Here is an 18819-nt window from a genome sequence, read left to right on the forward strand (position 1 = left end):
ACACACGCACATTCCATAACATGTAGTTACTTTCAAATTCATGAAAAAAAAAAATCAGTGATCTTAATGTCTCTTATAAATAATATCAGTTGCGCATTATCATTCATATGGCTACTTTCGTATATATTGATATGAACAGTGGCGGACTGGCTAAACGGGCGAATGTCCAGTGGACTGGCACTAAAATGAACTAGTGGTCAAGTAGGTCGGCGTAAAATGGAAATATGGCCCGGAATATGTAGAAGATTTGATAGTATTCTTTCACAAAAAAGGGGGCCCCTAGAAAGTCACGACTAGCCCTCGCGCTGCCATTTAAATAAGATCTTGTTACAGTCTTTATAGTGTCATAATTGTCCAACACATTTTCCATAATAATTTAATAGATTTAACTCTTTCTCGCCTAATTGACGATGCCGGCGTTGATTTGACCCCAATAAATTAAATTTATTTTTGGATTCATAAGCTTTACTTTCTTTTGTGTAAAAAGAGCATGCATTTCCCTATAATTCGATGCCAAATATAACATTTTCTGATATCAAATAAAAAAGTTATTGACGTTTAATCATAACAGGAGAGTGAAATACAAATAAGCAAAATGAATAATTCTATCGGAAAGAGGAAAAGAGTTGCGGAGATAAAGAGTTAAAAGAGGATAATCTTATTTCATAAACATAGTCGAATAGTGATAAAGTAGTTAAAACTAATTAAGGTTTGACTAGCTCGCAATGAGATTACTTACCAGCCTTCAAATAACACAATAGAACCCACACATTCGTGGCTTTTGGTCTGGATGTTTACATTTACATACAGGACGAGTGCGTATATATGCCCATCATTAGACCGATCATATGATGGCATGGGAAGCGCATCAGGGGGGTGGGGGGGGGTCGGATAGTATGGTAATGCCAGGGTGGATTTTAACAACCAGTCCGCCCCTGTCTATGAGTGTACTGTTGGTCCCATAGAATGTCGAATAGTAGAGCGGGCTAGTCAGGGGGGGGGGGGGTAACACTTGTTTAATGTTTCCTACCGTCTGCAAAACTGTTGTCACAGACAACGAACCCGCGCAGTCTTGTTTGCTGTAATAGCTGATGTTTTCACGCTTTCGTAGGTTAAATTATAATATGCATAGTTGTGCAACCATATTCGATTTTAGAAATAAATAAATAAAATAGTAGTGTGCTGTTATGTTATGCAGGGACAAAGCCACGTGACGTTGATAAAGATTTCATTTAAAATTAAAGATTTTTATTTATAGCGGAAAGTATAAGAAGTAATGATTACATATGTAATTTCAAAAGTCTGGGATAAATTGTATCCACCTTTTAGAACTTTAAAAATATAATTTCTAAGCTGTTTAGCTTTTTGCACAGACTTATTTTTTTTTTTTTATGATTTCATTGACAACAGTAATCTTTCAATATAGCGTCCTGAAACATCAATTAGGACAAAAATTGTATCGTGAAAATTCATAATTAAAATGGATATCCTATTGGATATCAATCATCAGCGGACCACCACACGAAAGTTGTTTGTCGGTCTGTTGTTGGTTTGCCTTGTGGGTATCTTGTATGTTAATGTGTTCTCTGTCGAGATGCGTTTCTCGGAGACTGATATATTACCACCTTTAAAAAGGTAAGTACATCACAGTGAAAGATCATCTGTGTGTCCGTCGTAATAGTGTACCGATTACATGGGCTAAATATATGTTTACGTCCGTCGTAATATGTGGACCAATAATTATATGTGCTTAATATATGTATAATTCCCAAAAATATGTGGACCAATTATATATGTTTAATATATGTTTATGTCCGTCTAAATATGTGTACAAGTTGTATGTGATGAATATATGGGTTCCACGACATAGTGGCGCGGACAAAATAGCTTGAAAAAATATTTTTCAGTCATTTTGCAAGAAATACTTTAGATATCGTAAAATAAAAATAGAGAAAATATTTTTGTTTATTTTAATGTTATCATTTTTGTCAGTCATTTTGCATATCTTAAAATATGTAAACATTATGCTAGAATTAATGTATAATGTATAATGCATAATGTTTACATATTTCTATTTTAAGATATGCAAAATGACTGACAAAAAATGATAACCTTAAAATGGATGGCTGCCTGGTCCTGCTGTTTGCACGCTGGACTGTCGTTTGAATTTATCGATGGTCCCAGGTTCAAACCCTGCCTGCTCCTATCAACCGTCGTCCTGCGGTAGGTTTGGACTAGGAAATAAACTATCTTCAACTCTGAAGGAACATCCGAAACATGTAAAACATTTTGCAAAACAAACATAATTAAATAAAATGCACTTCAAGACACGCAAAGATACTTCCATACTTGTCAAATCTACACAGCGTATAACAAATGTAATCGCCGTCTTAACTAAGCCTGACATACCTAGGTTTGCCAATGTTGCGGCAAGAGACGCCAAGGTTTGATCAAAGTGAAATGCCGCAGATGAACAATATTTCTGATTATACTGTAACACACATGTGTAAAACACATCATTATATACATAACACTTGAAAGGAGTCACCACATTTCAAAATTATATATATTTCTTTATCAAGTTACGCATTTTAAACAATGTTAAAAAAGGAGAATGAAATACAATGTTGAAGTACTCTCTTTCTCTGCAAATATGGCATACTTTAAGATCTATTAATATTGAAGAAGTTAAAGACTCAATAAAAATGCTGCCCAAGATCTTCACTTTTTAAAATCCGGTACTTTTATACACATTATATATAGAAAATAAAGTAAAGTTCCCCTTTCAGACCTTGTGGTCTATAGGGCAGATGTAAAGGCCATATGTTTCTGTGGCCTACTGTTAACGAGGGTGTCATGTGGCCAGCACAACGACCAACCGCCTTTACTTTTCACTAACTAATGTCAGGTACCCGTTAGAGCTGGGTGGACTCAGAGGAGCCCGAAGATCCCGAAATTAAAAATCCCAGTTTTCACCAGGATTCGAACCCCGGTCCCCGGTTCGGAAGCCAAGCGCTGTACCGCTCAGCCACCGCGCCTCCACATCATATATAAGTATGTACTATTTTGTCTTTTATGTCGGAAAATTTCACGCAATTTTGTCGGGTTTATGTCCGTCTAAATATGTGTACCAATTATATGTGCTGAATATATGTTTGTGTCCCTTTTAGACATACTAAACTACATAAACTACTATTATTAAAGGAACTTCTGTAATTCAAAAGGTAAGATAAGATTACACCGTGTATCGGCCTCTATGACATTTTTGTTTCAGTTCCTACCATTAACTTACAATCTCTACATGGGTGGATTTGAAAAAGATAAGATAAGATTACACCGTGTACCGGCCTCTATGACATTTTTGTTTCAGTTCCTACCATTAACTTACAATCTCTACATGGGTGGATTTGAAAAAGATAAGATAAGATTACACCGTGTACCGGCCTCTATGACATTTTTGTTTCAGTTCCTACCATTAACTTACAATCTCTTCATGGGTGAAATTGAAAAAGATAAGATAAGATTACACCGTGTATCGGCCTCTATGACATTTTTGTTTCAGTTCCTACCATTAACTTACAATCTCTACATGGGTGGATTTGAAAAAGATAAGATAAGATTACACCGTGTACCGGCCTCTATGACATTTGTTTCAGTTCCTACCATTAACTTACAATCTCTACATGGGTGGATTTGAAAAAGATAAGATAAGATTACACCGTGTACCGGCCTCTATGACATTTTTGTTTCAGTTCCTACTATTAACTTACAATCTCTTCATGGGTGAAATTGAAAAAGATAAGATAAGATTACACCGTGTATCGGCCTCTATGACATTTTTGTTTCAGTTCCTACCATTAACTTACAATCTCTACATGGGTGGATTTGAAAAAGATAAGATAAGATTACACCGTGTACCGGCCTCTATGACATTTTTGTTTCAGTTCCTACCATTAACTTACAATCTCTTCATGGGTGAAATTGAAAAAGATAAGATAAGATTACACCGTGTATCGGCCTCTATGACATTTTTGTTTCAGTTCCTACCATTAACTTACAATCTCTACATGGGTGGATTTGAAAAAGATAAGATAAGATTACACCGTGTACCGGCCTCTATGACATTTGTTTCAGTTCCTACCATTAACTTACAATCTCTACATGGGTGGATTTGAAAAAGATAAGATAAGATTACACCGTGTACCGGCCTCTATGACATTTGTTTCAGTTCCTACCATTAACTTACAATCTCTACATGGGTGGATTTGAAAAAGATAAGATAAGATTACACCGTGTACCGGCCTCTATGACATTTGTTTCAGTTCCTACCATTAACTTACAATCTCTACATGGGTGGATTTGAAAAAGATAAGATAAGATTACACTGTGTACCGGCCTCTATGACATTTGTTTCAGTTCCTACCATTAACTTACAATCTCTACATGGGTGGATTTGAAAAAGATAAGATAAGATTACACCGTGTACCGGCCTCTATGACATTTGTTTCAGTTCCTACCATTAACTTACAATCTCTACATGGGTGAATTTGAAAAAGATAAGATAAGATTACATCGTGTAACGGCCTCTATGTCATTCTTGTTTCAGTTCCTACCATAAACTAACAATCTCTTCATGTCTGGAATAGATAAGTGGTAGGAAGAACAAATTGGGATGGGCGGACGTCTGAAATATCCTGAAACTAGCAGCGAAGTTGATGAAGAGTCACGTGTTGCTAACGCCAATGTGGATTCGATCGAGACCCATCGTCATACTTGGCCTAAACACAGAGCTGTGACGTGGCAACGAGCTATTTGTCTCCCATGCCAGTGGTTGCCGCGTCACAGGTATGTGTTCAGGCTTACCGTGACGATCGATCTCGATTCCATCCCCAGAGTTTTTTCGGATTACGATCTGATCCTATCAGATCTTATCCGATCCTATTCGACCAGATCCGATCCAATCCGAATATGAGTAGATCCTAGTCGATCTAATCAGATCAGTATCAGATTCGATCACATCCTGTTGATTCCGATCCAATCAGATTCGATCCAAGCCTGATTAGATGCGATCTGTTTTAATCTATATCAGATCTCTGTGTGTTAGATCTTATCTGGTACTATTGAATCCGATTCTATTCGCTTGTAATTGAAGATAAAGTAAAAAATTATGTCTATTTTTTTAAAACATCTATTGTCTTGACAAGTAAACACATGTATCTTCTCTTAAATTGATATTTTAAGAGGTTTAAGTATCTTTAAGTTTATCATATCTTCTAAAAAAAAAATCGAGATAGACAGAGCCAAATGTTAATATAGACCTACGTTTCTTGAACTGGAACATTTCGCACATACATAAAATTAAACGGAACATTTTCTAATTTTTTTTATTTATTTATTTATTTTTTTTTTATTTTTTTTTTTGGGGGGGGGGGGGGGTTAGATTATTTTCTATTTGTTTAAACTCTTAAAAATGAAATGGTGTTCTATATTTAAATTTTTAAAAAAATATTTTTGAGGAAAAATTATTTTTTTTTACTTTACAAGGGAACGTCACTCGTTTACATATACATAAACAAACCTGACACTTCTGAAACCTTATATATGGATTAGATTCTCCTTAAAACTACATGACAATAGAGACTTGCCTATATATTTAACTCTTTCTAAAATTAGGACCAAAAACGCAACACATGTTGCCCCGTTTGAGAAATGGATAGTTGTGACGTCAATTCACCCACCGACAGATGACGTCAAATACTTGGCTCAGTTGCCTGGGTGGAGAGTTGTCGTTGTGGGGGATGTTAAAAGTCCTGCCAACTGGAGGTAAGTTATTTGAAATTATAGAAACTGAAAATGCAATAATACATGGGAGCTAAAGACAGATTTTAGAGCACTGATCAGGACTGGTTCTGGCTGTGTATAAGGACTTACATAGCTTTCTTTGCAAGGCCTTGAAAAACCTTCTAAGCAAAGCCTGGAATTTATTTCTTAGCAAAGCCTGGAATTTATTTCTTAGCAAAGCCTGGAATTTATTTCTTAGCAAAGCCTGGAATTTATTTCTTAGCAAAGCCTGGAATTTATTTCTTAGCAAAGCCTGGAATTTATTTCTTAGCAAGGCCTGGAATTTATTTCTTAGCAAAGCATAGAATTTATTTCTTAGAAGGGCCTGGAATTTATGTATAAGCAAAAGACAAGAATTTATTTCTTAGCGAAGCCTGGAGTTTTCTGCTTAGCGAATCCTGAAATTTTCAGAACTTTTTCACATATTTTGCAATTTCAGGAGATTTCCAGGAGCTTCTGGTTAATTGACAGGAGGCCGCTGTTATAAGTTATAAAATGGTTTAATAATAATTTAATAATTTATACACCTAGAATTAGCGCGGGTCCTATGAAAGTGCGGGGCCCACTGCGGTCGCATAGGTTGCAGTGGCCTGAGGCCGGCCCTGCAAAATAGCGGCATATGTTACGCCGCCGGCCAACCAGTATTATTTAATTAAGACCTACCTGTTTAAAACTTTTTAGATTAGTTTGTCGTCATTTTAGCTCTCGTGTTTGTGTTTGTAATGTTATTACATCGCCTTTAGCCTACATTTTGTTTATTGAAAGCGCCTTATAAAAAAAATTATTATTATTATTATTATTTCATTAGTATATTCTCAAAGTATTTAACATTAATCTTATGACTGATCAACCGATATATGTTTGTCTCCCCTTTTGTTCGTTATCTAAAAACGAAAAAAAAACGTTTTCCTTTAAGACCACGCGAGCTATAGGACAGGTAATGCAAAGTTCATCTGTCTCTGTGGCCTACGTTTTAACGAGGGTGTCATGTGGCCAGCACAATGATTAACCGCCTTTATTTTTTCCCAACTAATGTCAGGTACACAATAGAGCTGAGTGGACTCAGAGGCGCCCGAAGATCCCGAAATTAAAAATCCCAGTCTAAGCCAGGATTCGAGCCCGGGGCATTCGGTTCGGAAGCCAATCGCTTTACCACTCAACCACATTGTCTCCCGCTCCTATAGAACTTCTATTCTTCTCTTAGACTTGAATGTTTAAGAAACTATTGTTTAGGAAAACGTCCTGTTGAGACGCACTGATACTGTCAGACTGTAGAAAGCTGTAAAGAAAAATGATTTTTTTTTTTCAAAAATCGATTTCAAGCTTTTATTTCAATTATGTGTTTCATATGAGATTTAACATACGCCTAAAAGTGAAATCATATTAATTGTGTAGTGCTACATCACAATAAATACTTAGACTGAAGTCCCCCGCGCCGTTCGGCACATAGGGCGCCAGCTCTCCCCACAGAGCATGGTCATAGGCAGGGCCGGTCCTAGCCATTGCGGCGCCCACTGCGGCCGCATAGGTTGCAGTGGCTTAAGACCGGCCCTGGTCATAGGTGACTTCCACAGCCTATTCTCAACTACTAGAGTTAAGGGTTTAAGGTATACTTTGATGGTACGACACCATGTTATAAATAGAAGGCCTCGCTTTCACTTTCCTCTTTTCGGCTTCCATGTTATGGCTAAGTGGTAAACGTGTTTCCTCTTGCCTCAGTATATGTCCCGCCAATCTCATCTGTGGACCAGTGGGGGGGGGGGAGGGGTATCTAGGAGTTGGTTTTCCGTGCTGCCTATAGGCCCCCTTCTAGGTAGCCAAGCCAAGCCAAGTTCAAGCGCACTTGGCCTCTCGACCACGCTTCCCACCATATATAGTATAGATATATACATATATATAGATTACCGTAGCATCCTATTTGTTTACATATGCTAATACAAGTATACAAGGTATACTTATGTAAAAATGATATACATACATTTTTGCTACATTGTAGTAAGAGCGATGCAGAGGATGCACTACCACTCATATCCTCAAATGGAAACGAACAATATAAAAAAAAAATAATAAAACTCACCCAATGTTTAAGCTTATAGACTATATTTTTTTATTTTCATGTGTCTAAGTAAAAAAAAACTATCTGCTCAAAGTGTAGTTTTAAAAATTAGATCTAGATCTAGATCCTTTCGATCTTTTCTCATGTAAACATGGCCTAGATCAATGAAGGATGGCTGCCTGGTGGTGCGGTTTGCGCGCTGGACTGTCGTTCGGATTTATCGACGGTCGAGGGTTCAAACCCTGCCCGCTCCCATCCCCCGTCGTCCTGCAATATCATTCTTTTTTTTTTTATTTCTACCTCACGTTAAAAAAAAAAGGGGGGGGGAGTAATCTACTCTGTAGTAACTATCGAGGTGACAGAGCACGCTCAAGAGTTTGGACACAATGGAAAGAGCACTCTTTTAATTTTGCAACTCTGACGGAGGGAGTTATTCTAGGTAATTTAAGAGCGAAAGAAAAAAAGACAATTTTCGTCTGTATATTTCAGGAGATTTGTATGAGATTGTAATAATTTTCAGGAAATTTCCAGGACCTCCTGTTAAATCGACAGGAGGCCGTGGGAAATCTGTTATAAGTTATAAAATGGTTTAATTACATACTTTATACACCTAAAATTAGCGCGGGTCCTATAAAAGTGCTGGGCCCACTAAGGTCGCATAGGTTGCAGTGCCCTAAGGTTGGCCCTGCAAAATAGCGGCGTATGCTACTCCGCCGGTCGACTAGTATAAATTATTTAAGGTATTAAAACTATAGACTAGAGGTGGGATGTGTTTCTAAAATCATTTTCACTTTCAGTAACTTTTAAAACTTTCAGTTATCAGAACTGTGATTTCCTAAGCATTGGGAGACAAAAGCTACTAAACTTTAAAATCACGGATTCTCTCCCTTACAAAAGTTATGCCCGAAAGAATCTCGGCTACCTGTACGCTATACTGAATGGGGCAAAGTTTATCTACGAAACTGACGATGATAACAGGTGAGGTTGTGACTTTTATTACATAGCTTATCTTAAGTTTTTATTAACTTACTCCGTTAGTCTGTCTGCTAAACATTTTGTACATTTTACCCCATCCCCCATTCTCGGATCAAGTTGAAATTTTGCTCAATTATTCACATCTATTGGCTATATATGAACCAATAAAAAAAAGCCAATTAGTTAATCGATTAGTCTTTAAAGAAGGGGGCTCGAGGGGGCTCATTTAAAATCTTTATTGATATATCATTAAAATAATATCATCGAAAGTCGTTTCTTCGCAGACCATCTGACAATTTGGAAGGTTTTATCTACACACCGGAAACACCAGGACTGATGTATGCTGGGAAGAAGTTGTTTAACCCTTACCAGCACTTTGGTCAGTCCACATTGTGGCCCAGAGGGTATCCACTCTCCAAGATTGGAGCGGTCAATGTCAGATCTTACTGGTAGATATGCTCTTTATAACAGTTTTCACTAAGGTGCTATTAGAGCATGGAATGGGTTGCCTGAGCTAGCCAGGAAAACCAGTGACTTGGCATAATTTATGTCATTGGTTAATATGCATGACTAAATACATGACGCGTAGGACGTAATCCTCTTCTTTTTTGAAGTAACGTCTGTGTTATATAAGATAAGATAAGAAGAAGGTAAAGAAGTAAAGAGCGCTCAAGTAAGAGACGTCGTTCCTTTTCCAATAAGAACTTGTCAAATGTAGACGTTTTAGTGAGAAGCGCACGCAATAATGTGGGTTAAAACTTTTTGAAGAAAACATTTCAAAACGTCTCCGCTAGTGTGATTCTTCTGGATTTCCTTATCTGAGATTGGTCGAATTTCTTTAATTAGAGTGACGATTTTTGTGTGAAAAAAAATGTCCGCAACAGAGACGTCTTACTTACACGAGGATGATCTTAAAAACGATTACGCCCATTACAGATGTCCGTGTACTATATATACCTAGAATGTCCCTCGAATAATACTATTGATCAGGGCAGCAGCTTTATAATCGGACTTTTTTTTTACTAGGATGAATATAGCGTTCTAATAGAAAACTCTCTAATATTTGCCTTTTTTTATATTCTTTTTTTTTATTGTGAGAAAAAGATGAGTAAACGCCTGGAGAAAGTATTTCTGAAGAGAAAACGCCAGAATACGCTCAGCTCGGGGACCGGCCCCGAAATCAGGCCCCCCTGCCAACATGAGCGGAAACCCGCCGAATGTTCAATTCTATCTACAGAAAGAAAGTTTTACAACTCTTAAAAATTATGTAGGCAACACTTTAAAAAAAAACAAAGGACTAGTTTTAGTGAAATTTTTACATTTTGATTCTAAACATAGTCTTAAATTACTATAAATGAAAAAATGAAACTTAAATAAATTATGACTAAGTTTCTTTCTTTTTTCATTACATTCTTAGACAAACTCACAGACCTCACTGTGGGAGTCCACATTGTTTCTTTAGGTCCCCAGTTTCTAAAGGGGTTCGAACGAAAATCTCGTCATGTAGGTAGTCGCTATCCAGAAATGTTTGATAAACACTGCCTTAATGTGTTTTATTCAAGTCAATGTATAAGTGACTTATACTTTGCATATTTATTTTATATCAATCCAAGAGAAATACTCAGCGCTGAGTTACTTCATTTTGTCCTGGTGGGGTGTTGGATAAATTTGTAGGCACCTCCGAATCCTGGTATGTCAGATGATTGTAGACACAATGCAATCTCTCCAAAATACAATCGTGATAATCATTATCAAAATTAACGAAATGTTGAAAAAGGTTCACAGTCAAAGACTTTTTGTGTTTCGAGTCATTTTATTTTGTATTTAATGGTCCATGTCGGTTGTTTTAAGAATAAATTAAAAAAAGACGACATTACAGGTACAAATGAAGTAAATGATTAGGGTCATATAATTCTAAAAAAAGACACGAACATAATGCAGATAGAACATTTGCTCTTGAAAAGGAAACAACAATTAAAGAATGCATGATTTTGAAAAGCAACCTTAGCAATCCTTTAAAGACTATAGATCGTCAAAGTCTCGCTTTTAAAGGATCCACAAAAAATTTATTTGACGCACACACAAATAGGGTCTAAAATAAATGATCAACTAAAATGGATTTGAATCATCGGGCACATTTGGTACAAGATCAGTCGTAATAATAGAAAAAAAAGGTGGGGGTGGCATTTTTAAATTTCGCACGAAGGCGGCCACATCCCTCGCGGTGGCCCTGTCTGTCTGTCTGTCTCTGTGTGTGTGCGTGTGTGTGTGATTGTGTGTGTGTGTGTTATATGATGTGTGATATGATTAAGGAAAATCGTACCCGTCTATCATTTGATGTTTTATTGACATCGCTTTCTCTGTCTGCCTCTTCTTTTTTATTCCTAAAAGAAGATCTTTTGGAGAGTTTTGGAGAACTTGTAATATGGCGACAATGTTTTGGCTTGCGTTTTTTTTTTTTTTACAGTGATCAGCAGGTCATCTTGGGTTCCAATTGCCATAGTAATCCTTTTTCAATGACTTATTGACTTCTAGCACCAAACTGCTGGTAGACAACTAAACCATTGTAGTCGTAATATATCTTAACTAATAAGGCTTCAAATAACTTGAATACTTTCTTTTTGTAAACAAATATTTTATTTATAATATCAACAAAATCAAGTTGAAATGAAATATAGCAACTGTATTAGAATTTAGTAAAAATAGTCTTTAACAAAATCTAACTTGCTAAAATAACACAAGCTTTCATTTTCACGTTCTGGAGTAGTCTGTCTTAAGTAAGATCAAGTGACGACACTGCCACCTATGTTGCATCATTCACAACCAATCGCTAGCCTCTTCCCACCGTGGCCATATAAACACACACACAAGCACTCCAAAACAACCAGACCCTAGCAGATCTGTATGCATCAAGTCTACATAAAGTATCGCATACTAAAGGAACATTGAACGTATATAAATAAAATATTTTATAATTTCGCAAATTTTTTTTTGGACTCCTTCAATCGTACAACTATGGTTCAGTTTGTAGAGCTATGTTCTTAAGAGACATTTCCTTCCACAATCAACGCAAGTAAAGAAGGCATTTGCTTTGATGGTCGAGGATCCAATCTTTTTTTTTTGTCTGCCTCGCTTTAATGGACGACGCGTGTGTTGTCAATGTGTGTAATGTTGAAGAATGCTGAAACATAAATAGTACAGATTGATTTGCATACAACTTTAGCTGACAAAAGTTTATTCAATAATAAGATAAGATAAGATAAGATAATTTTTATTGATCCAGTCTAATGGAAATTCAGTTTGACTACAATTGACAAGCTCAGCGAAACTACTGTACAAAAACAATATTGATTCAAAATTCGAACAACATTCACACACGAAACACATACACATTCACAACCAGCGCTTTATGAATTTGACTTCTATGTACTTCTCGATGACGACAGCTGATCTTGTAACACTCTGACCGATAGTGGGATAATAACAATATACTGCAACTTCTTGGATATTACATTAATATGATCCAATGTGAAATATAATTACATCCGCACCACAGAGGTATCAAATATATCAAATATGCTAAGTCCTCTAGAATAGAGATAACGTCCAGACCACAGCAGGTAACAGAATAACTTCAATAACATGTATCCAGCTCTAAGTACAGAAAAAACTACCACAAATACGTGTACTTTCTCAATTGACTTCAAGTGACTCAAATTTACTACTCAACTGACTTAAAATTGCTACTGAATTAAAGTCAATTTAGTCATTCTTACTTCCTATTTCTATAACCTAGGTTTCTCGTGCTTTTCACCCTCTTGACCCGAGATCAGGGGCGGACTGGGAGTCAAAATCGCCCCGGGCATTTCTGTACATTCCGGCCCACAAGTTCTATGCCACATGGTGAGCGTCCAATCCTACCTGACCTCAAAATCATTGTGTACATTTTAATCATGTTTCGAAAGTAGTTAGTATAGGAATAATTTATTAGATGATTTTGAAACTATCTGAAAAGCGCTCTTACTAAATGAATAAAGTACAACACTTGGAATGGGGAATCTCTTAACGTGAAAAGTTATTGCTACCATATACATTAGCATTCACATTCAAGACATCTGAAGATTCCCCATTAACGAACATATTGTTTAGGATTCACTTTCACTCCTCGCCATTGGCTCAGACATACGAACTTTAATTTACAAATACAACTCTTCATTCTCCATTATTTTTGCTGTCCATCCCACAAGGTCATGGGGGCGCGGTGGCTGAGTGGTTAAGCGCTTCTGCACCTGGGGTCCTGGATTTGGAATCTCGGTGAAGACTAGGATTTTGAATTTTGGGATTTTTAGGGCTCCCCTGGGTCCACCCAACTTTAACGGGTACCTGACTTTAGTTGAGAAAGTAAAGGCTGTTGGTCAAGGTGCTGGCCACATGACACCCTGCTCGTTAGCCATTGGCAAAGAAACAGATGATCTTAATATCTGATCTATAGATCGCAAGGTCTGAAAGAGAAATTTACTCTCATATACTGCTTTCTCAATAACTTGGAAACCTTAAAGCTGGCTACACACATACACAACAGAACATATCCACTTGTTTTTAATATCCTTACGTTCAGTAAAACAAATGATGTCAAGATAATCTGATGTTCTAGCAAAGCCTCTTTGTATTTCGACATAAGTCACAAACTTTGTCGTCTTGGCATTAGTGTTTCTTATGGCGTTAAGACTGTTCATTCGTAAATGCTGTCATTATAAAGGTGGTGAATGACAACAATCTAAATAAGACTAAATAGAGGCCAGACGTAGATCTAGATTTAAACGTATTAAACAATTTGAACCAAATCTATAAATTATTAAGATATAGTTTATCTTCTTACTGCTTAGGGGGTGCAGATTTATTTTTTATCTAAACATTAAGAAGTGAATCATGCGAAAATCATAGTACTCAATTATCCAGTAGTAAAGTAAGTAAAGTTCCCCTTTCAGATCTTGTGGTCTATATGGCAAAAAAAGAATTCGTATGTGACTGGACATGTCCTCTATAGGAACGTTGTTGTTGATCCCTTTATTTCACACTAACGTCGATCTCTATAATAAATAAAGGCCTTAATTTTCTTGTTTGTCGTTTAGTGACGTCTACTAGAAGCACTATAGACAGATGAAGGATATTAACGACCATGCTTTACATTAGTATTAGACTTGAAAAGTGTAATTATCTACTATTTAATCAACGCTCAAAGAGTTGCCTTTTAAAAGTATAATAATGAAACAATTTACTGGTATTCATGGTGGCCTTTCGGTGGCCCTGCCGGCCCACTTGGGTACCGGCCCACCGGTCATTTGCCCGAATGCCCATATAGCCAGTCCGCCCCTGCCCGAGATGCACATTTAAAAGGCTATGTCAAGCGAGACTGTGATACAGAAGCCATTAACTTTCTTCCGGCCCAGAATTTCCTTGTCAACATCTATCTCCACATAGTGCGATCTTGGGTCTAGTTTTTTTTTATTCACAAAACAAAAATAAAACGATACTAAACGATAATAAATAACAATTATTATACTTATATTTATTATAATTATATTCCAAAAAGGTTATCCAGCAGTTGGACTTCACCCACAATTCAACAGGGAACTGTAAACGGAGACCCGGATGTCGATGCTATTTTTAGACTGACTAGGAAATCGGAGACGTCACCTCTTAACGTGACCTTTCACTCCCACGCCCCTCCAGTTCTAGTACCCCAAGGTGTGTTCAGTCCATTCAACTCCCAGAACACTTTGTTTCATGAACGAGCATTCTGGGCCTTGTTGATCCCAACAGGGACCACGTTTAGAATGTGTGACATATGGAGGGGCTACTGGGCTCAGAGGTTGATGTGGGAAATAGGAGACAGGCTGGCCTTCTTCCCTCCAAATGCTCACCAAAACAGAAGTGCTCACTCCTACATGGAGGACGCTGAGGACGAGAAGGACATGTACTTTCAGACGGACTTTTTGATTGATTTCTTGACCAACTGGACATGTCCTTCAAGTATGACCTTCTTTCAATGTGTTCTCAAACTAACGACTGACATGGCTGATAAACATTTTTGGAAATCTGAAGAAATTGAACTCACAAGTCGATGGCTGGAGGATTTGTTAGAATTAGGATATCCTGAACCTACTCGAGTCATAGAAGTTTTAACATTAAGTGATAATGAAACTTTAAAACTAGAAGATTACAATATATTTCATTATGACATTTTTCAACAAAAAACTCTTCTTTCTAATATTACATTTATTCCGGTCGAACAGAAATCACCACAAGTGACAACTAGCAATTCGCAAGATAGTGGTCCTCAAAAAGCCTACGAGAGTCTCTCCAAAATATGCCCAAATATTACAAAAATGGTGATAGCTCCAACTGACACGTTCTATTCAAACAATTTCTTTGATATTCTGTTAGTGATCGTATTTAACAAGCCTGGTTTCTACTCCAATGTTCGATACCTTGACGCTCTATACGGCCAAGTTTTTCCGAATATTATTTACTGCGGCGACAACGCAACACAGTTTGTGGAACAAACTCAACATTTAGGAAAACAGTTTAGTTTTATAGATGTACCTCTGGACAGGGGTCTAGTTGGCTACATGTGTGCAGTTAGAGCTATAGAGATGAACTTTAACGTCAAGGGATTCCTGATCATGGGTGACGACGTCTTATTTAAACATTGGGAATTTTTTAACGCATCAAGGGATCATTTCTGGGCAACTTTTGAAGGTGGGTACATTGTTATCAATATAACCCAGCCGATACACTGGTGGACATGGTGGCCATCGAATACGGGTAAACAAGCCTTTGATAAAACTGTGGAAGACTTAAGACATTATCCGAACGTACCCACGTATATCAACAGTACATCTTTGTTTCTGGACAGCTTGTGGAACTTTACTGGCAGCGCTGAGTTAATTGAAGGCTGCATTAGTGACATCTATTACATCCCTGCTGTTAAACGCCTTCAAACAAGTTGGTATTTCAAAACGTTTTACAAACATCGAGTGTTTTTAGAAATCGCTGTGCCTACCGTTATTCGAGGTCTTGAAACGAGAAATGATTTAGTTCTGATTCATGGAAAAAGTCTTTGGGGAGGAGAGCACCTTAATCCTTTCAGAATATATCCAACCGTTACACATTTTTTCCACCCAATGAAATTAACGGAGCCCCAAAATTTCCATGATATATGCAACATATATGTCCCCGATATCCTGAGGTACAGTTTTGGGATTACGTTAAATTAAATCACAGTTCAATTCAGTTAAACACAGAAAGATATATAAGCCAAAGGCCTAGCTCACTAAATTATTCATTTAATATCCACCCTTTTGACATCAATCTAGTTAAACACATAAAGATAGATAAGCCAAAGAATTTCCAAATCAGAATGCTGTATAAAGATAGATAAGACAAAGGCCTAGGTCGCAATGGTACTAATGTAATGTCCACCCTTTTTACTTTTATAATATATACATAACTTTTCTTGAACAAAACTTTTATAAAAGTATATTGCAATTATTAGAGAACATTTCAGGGAATACATTCGTTTCATTGTTCTTTGACAATATAGGTACATATTGATAAGTCCTCAAATTTAGCTAAGCAGAGAGCTACTTATCCCTAGAACGCTTATACCAACTCACAATCTCCACCATTATGTCTGGTAAAATTTTTGCACACGTATTTTCTCCCGCATCCTTTCTGAGATCAAGTTGAAATCTTGCAGAATATTTATTGTACCTAACAAATCACGTATCAATCAAATAAGTTAAATTTATTATTGATCATTATTTATTTTGTTTGGTATTGAAAAAACAAGATGAAATAAACGCTACTTATTTAGAGGTGTGGCTGTAAATGTGGAGTTATTCTCTTTATTATGTTTTGTTCACTTTCGTTTTCTCCCACTTCGAAATTTTGCTTTATTATTCATAGTCGAAGAAAATACATGAATCACTTTAAAAAATTAACAAATCTATTAATCAGTTAGTGGTTATTAATTAATATTTTATAGAGAGAAAGGACATTATATCAATCAGTTATAGAGTGATACAATAGTTATTTAGCGTTTCTTTCCCTTAAAAAAAAAAAAAGGTTTTCGCTCACATCATGGGACGACGTGGCATATTTTTTACAAAAATCTATTACTATAAACATTTTAACTATCTATAGGCGTGGGCCATAATACCTAAAAAAAATATGCACTATTGATATCAGATTCCTACCGGATACTAAGATAAATAGATCAGCTTTCCCTTATGAGTTTCTGTCTCCTTAGCATATACAGGCAGGTAGTGTAAATCTTTGACCTGACTTAAATCTGCAAATAGTTTAAAATGAACCATTGATTCAATGAGAACAGTCGAACTGATAAAGTAAAAGTGCATTGAGATGTTCATAGTAATGTAAAGTAGACAATAAGGCGTATGTATGTGTGTGTGTGTGTATGTATGTGTGTATGTATGTGTGTATGTATGTATGTATGTATGTGTGTATGTATGTATGTATGTGTGTATGTATGTATGTATGCATGTATGTATGTATGTATGTATGTATGTATGTATGTATGTATGTATGTATGTTAGTATGTGTATGTATGTATGTATGTATTGTACGTATGTATGTATGTATGTATGTATGTATGTATGTATGTATGTATGTATGTATGTATGCATGCATGCATGTATGTATGTATGTATGTATGTATGTATGTATGTATGTATGTATGTATCTTTGTATGTATGTATGTATGTATGTATGTATGTATGTATGTATGTATGTATGTATGTATGTATTGTATGTATGTATGTATGTATATATGTATCTATGCATGTATGTATGTATGTATTATGTATCTATGTATGTATGTATTTATCTATGTATGTTTGTATGTATGTTTGTATGTATCTATGTATGTATGCATATATGTATATATGTTATATGTATGTATTTATGTTATATGTATGTATGAATGTATGTATGTATGAAGTATGTATGTATGTATGTATGTATGAAAGTGTGTATGTATGTATGTTTGTATGTTATATGTATGTATGTATGTTATATGTATGTATGAAAGTATGAAAGTATGTATGTATGTTTGTTTGAAAGAGTGTATGTATGTATGTTTGTATGTATGTTATGTATGTGTTTATGTATATATGTATGTAACTATGTATATTGTACGTAGAAATGTGTGTATGTATATATGTGTGTATGTATGTATGTATGTATGAATGTATGTATGTATGTATGTTACGTATGTATGTATGTATGTATTATGTATCTATGTATCAATGAAAGTATGTATGTATGTATGATTGTATGTATGTGTGTATGTATGTATGTATGAAAGTATGTATGTATGTATGAATGTATGTATGTATGCATGTTACGTATGTATGTTTGTATGTATGCAAGTATGCATATATGTATGTATGTATGTCCAGAATAGAAATCAAAATCGTTTGACGAATCGTGATAAGACTTGGCATAAATGTTCCTTGGGTACAATATGGAAAATTAAAATATATAAAGTAGCCTTAAAACAAACTTCAGACCGTCAAAATAAAAAATTGCACAGCTCTGTATATACTTTCAATGTTCTTTTAATATGTGATACTTTATGTGCACTATATGTATAAAGATCTGCTAATGTCTGGTGCAAAATTGAAGCCATTGGCTGCAGACCAGAGAGTCTATAGATGCATTAATGCACTAATGCAAAAAGAAAACAAAAAAAAAACATTTTGGCGGCTGTTTGAGACAAACATTCATAAGAAAGCTAAAAGGATTCTAAAATTAAAAATCGCCTTTTGGGTCAGGATTTTGTGATTTTACCATCACAAAAGAGATACAAGACACCGATAGCAAAGACAAACACATTGGCAATCAAGTCATTTATTAAGATA

The 18819-nt window shown here is 35.9% G+C and overlaps 1 protein-coding gene across 1 annotated transcript; it reads left to right on the forward strand.

Moving 5' to 3' along the window:
- The first annotated feature begins 1015 nt into the window (after window positions 1-1015).
- Window positions 1016-16766, forward strand: LOC106078818 (uncharacterized). Its single transcript, XM_056042736.1, has 5 exons — window positions 1016-1635; window positions 5674-5823; window positions 8714-8875; window positions 9157-9321; window positions 14466-16766. The coding sequence occupies exons 1-5, from the start codon at window positions 1481-1483 to the stop codon at window positions 16150-16152; spliced, it is 2319 nt and encodes a 772-aa protein (XP_055898711.1). The 5' UTR covers window positions 1016-1480; the 3' UTR covers window positions 16153-16766.
- Window positions 16767-18819: the final 2053 nt, after the last annotated feature.

This window comes from Biomphalaria glabrata, chromosome 9, assembly GCF_947242115.1.
Source record: "Biomphalaria glabrata chromosome 9, xgBioGlab47.1, whole genome shotgun sequence".
In the NCBI taxonomy this organism is placed as follows: Eukaryota; Metazoa; Mollusca; class Gastropoda; family Planorbidae; genus Biomphalaria; species Biomphalaria glabrata.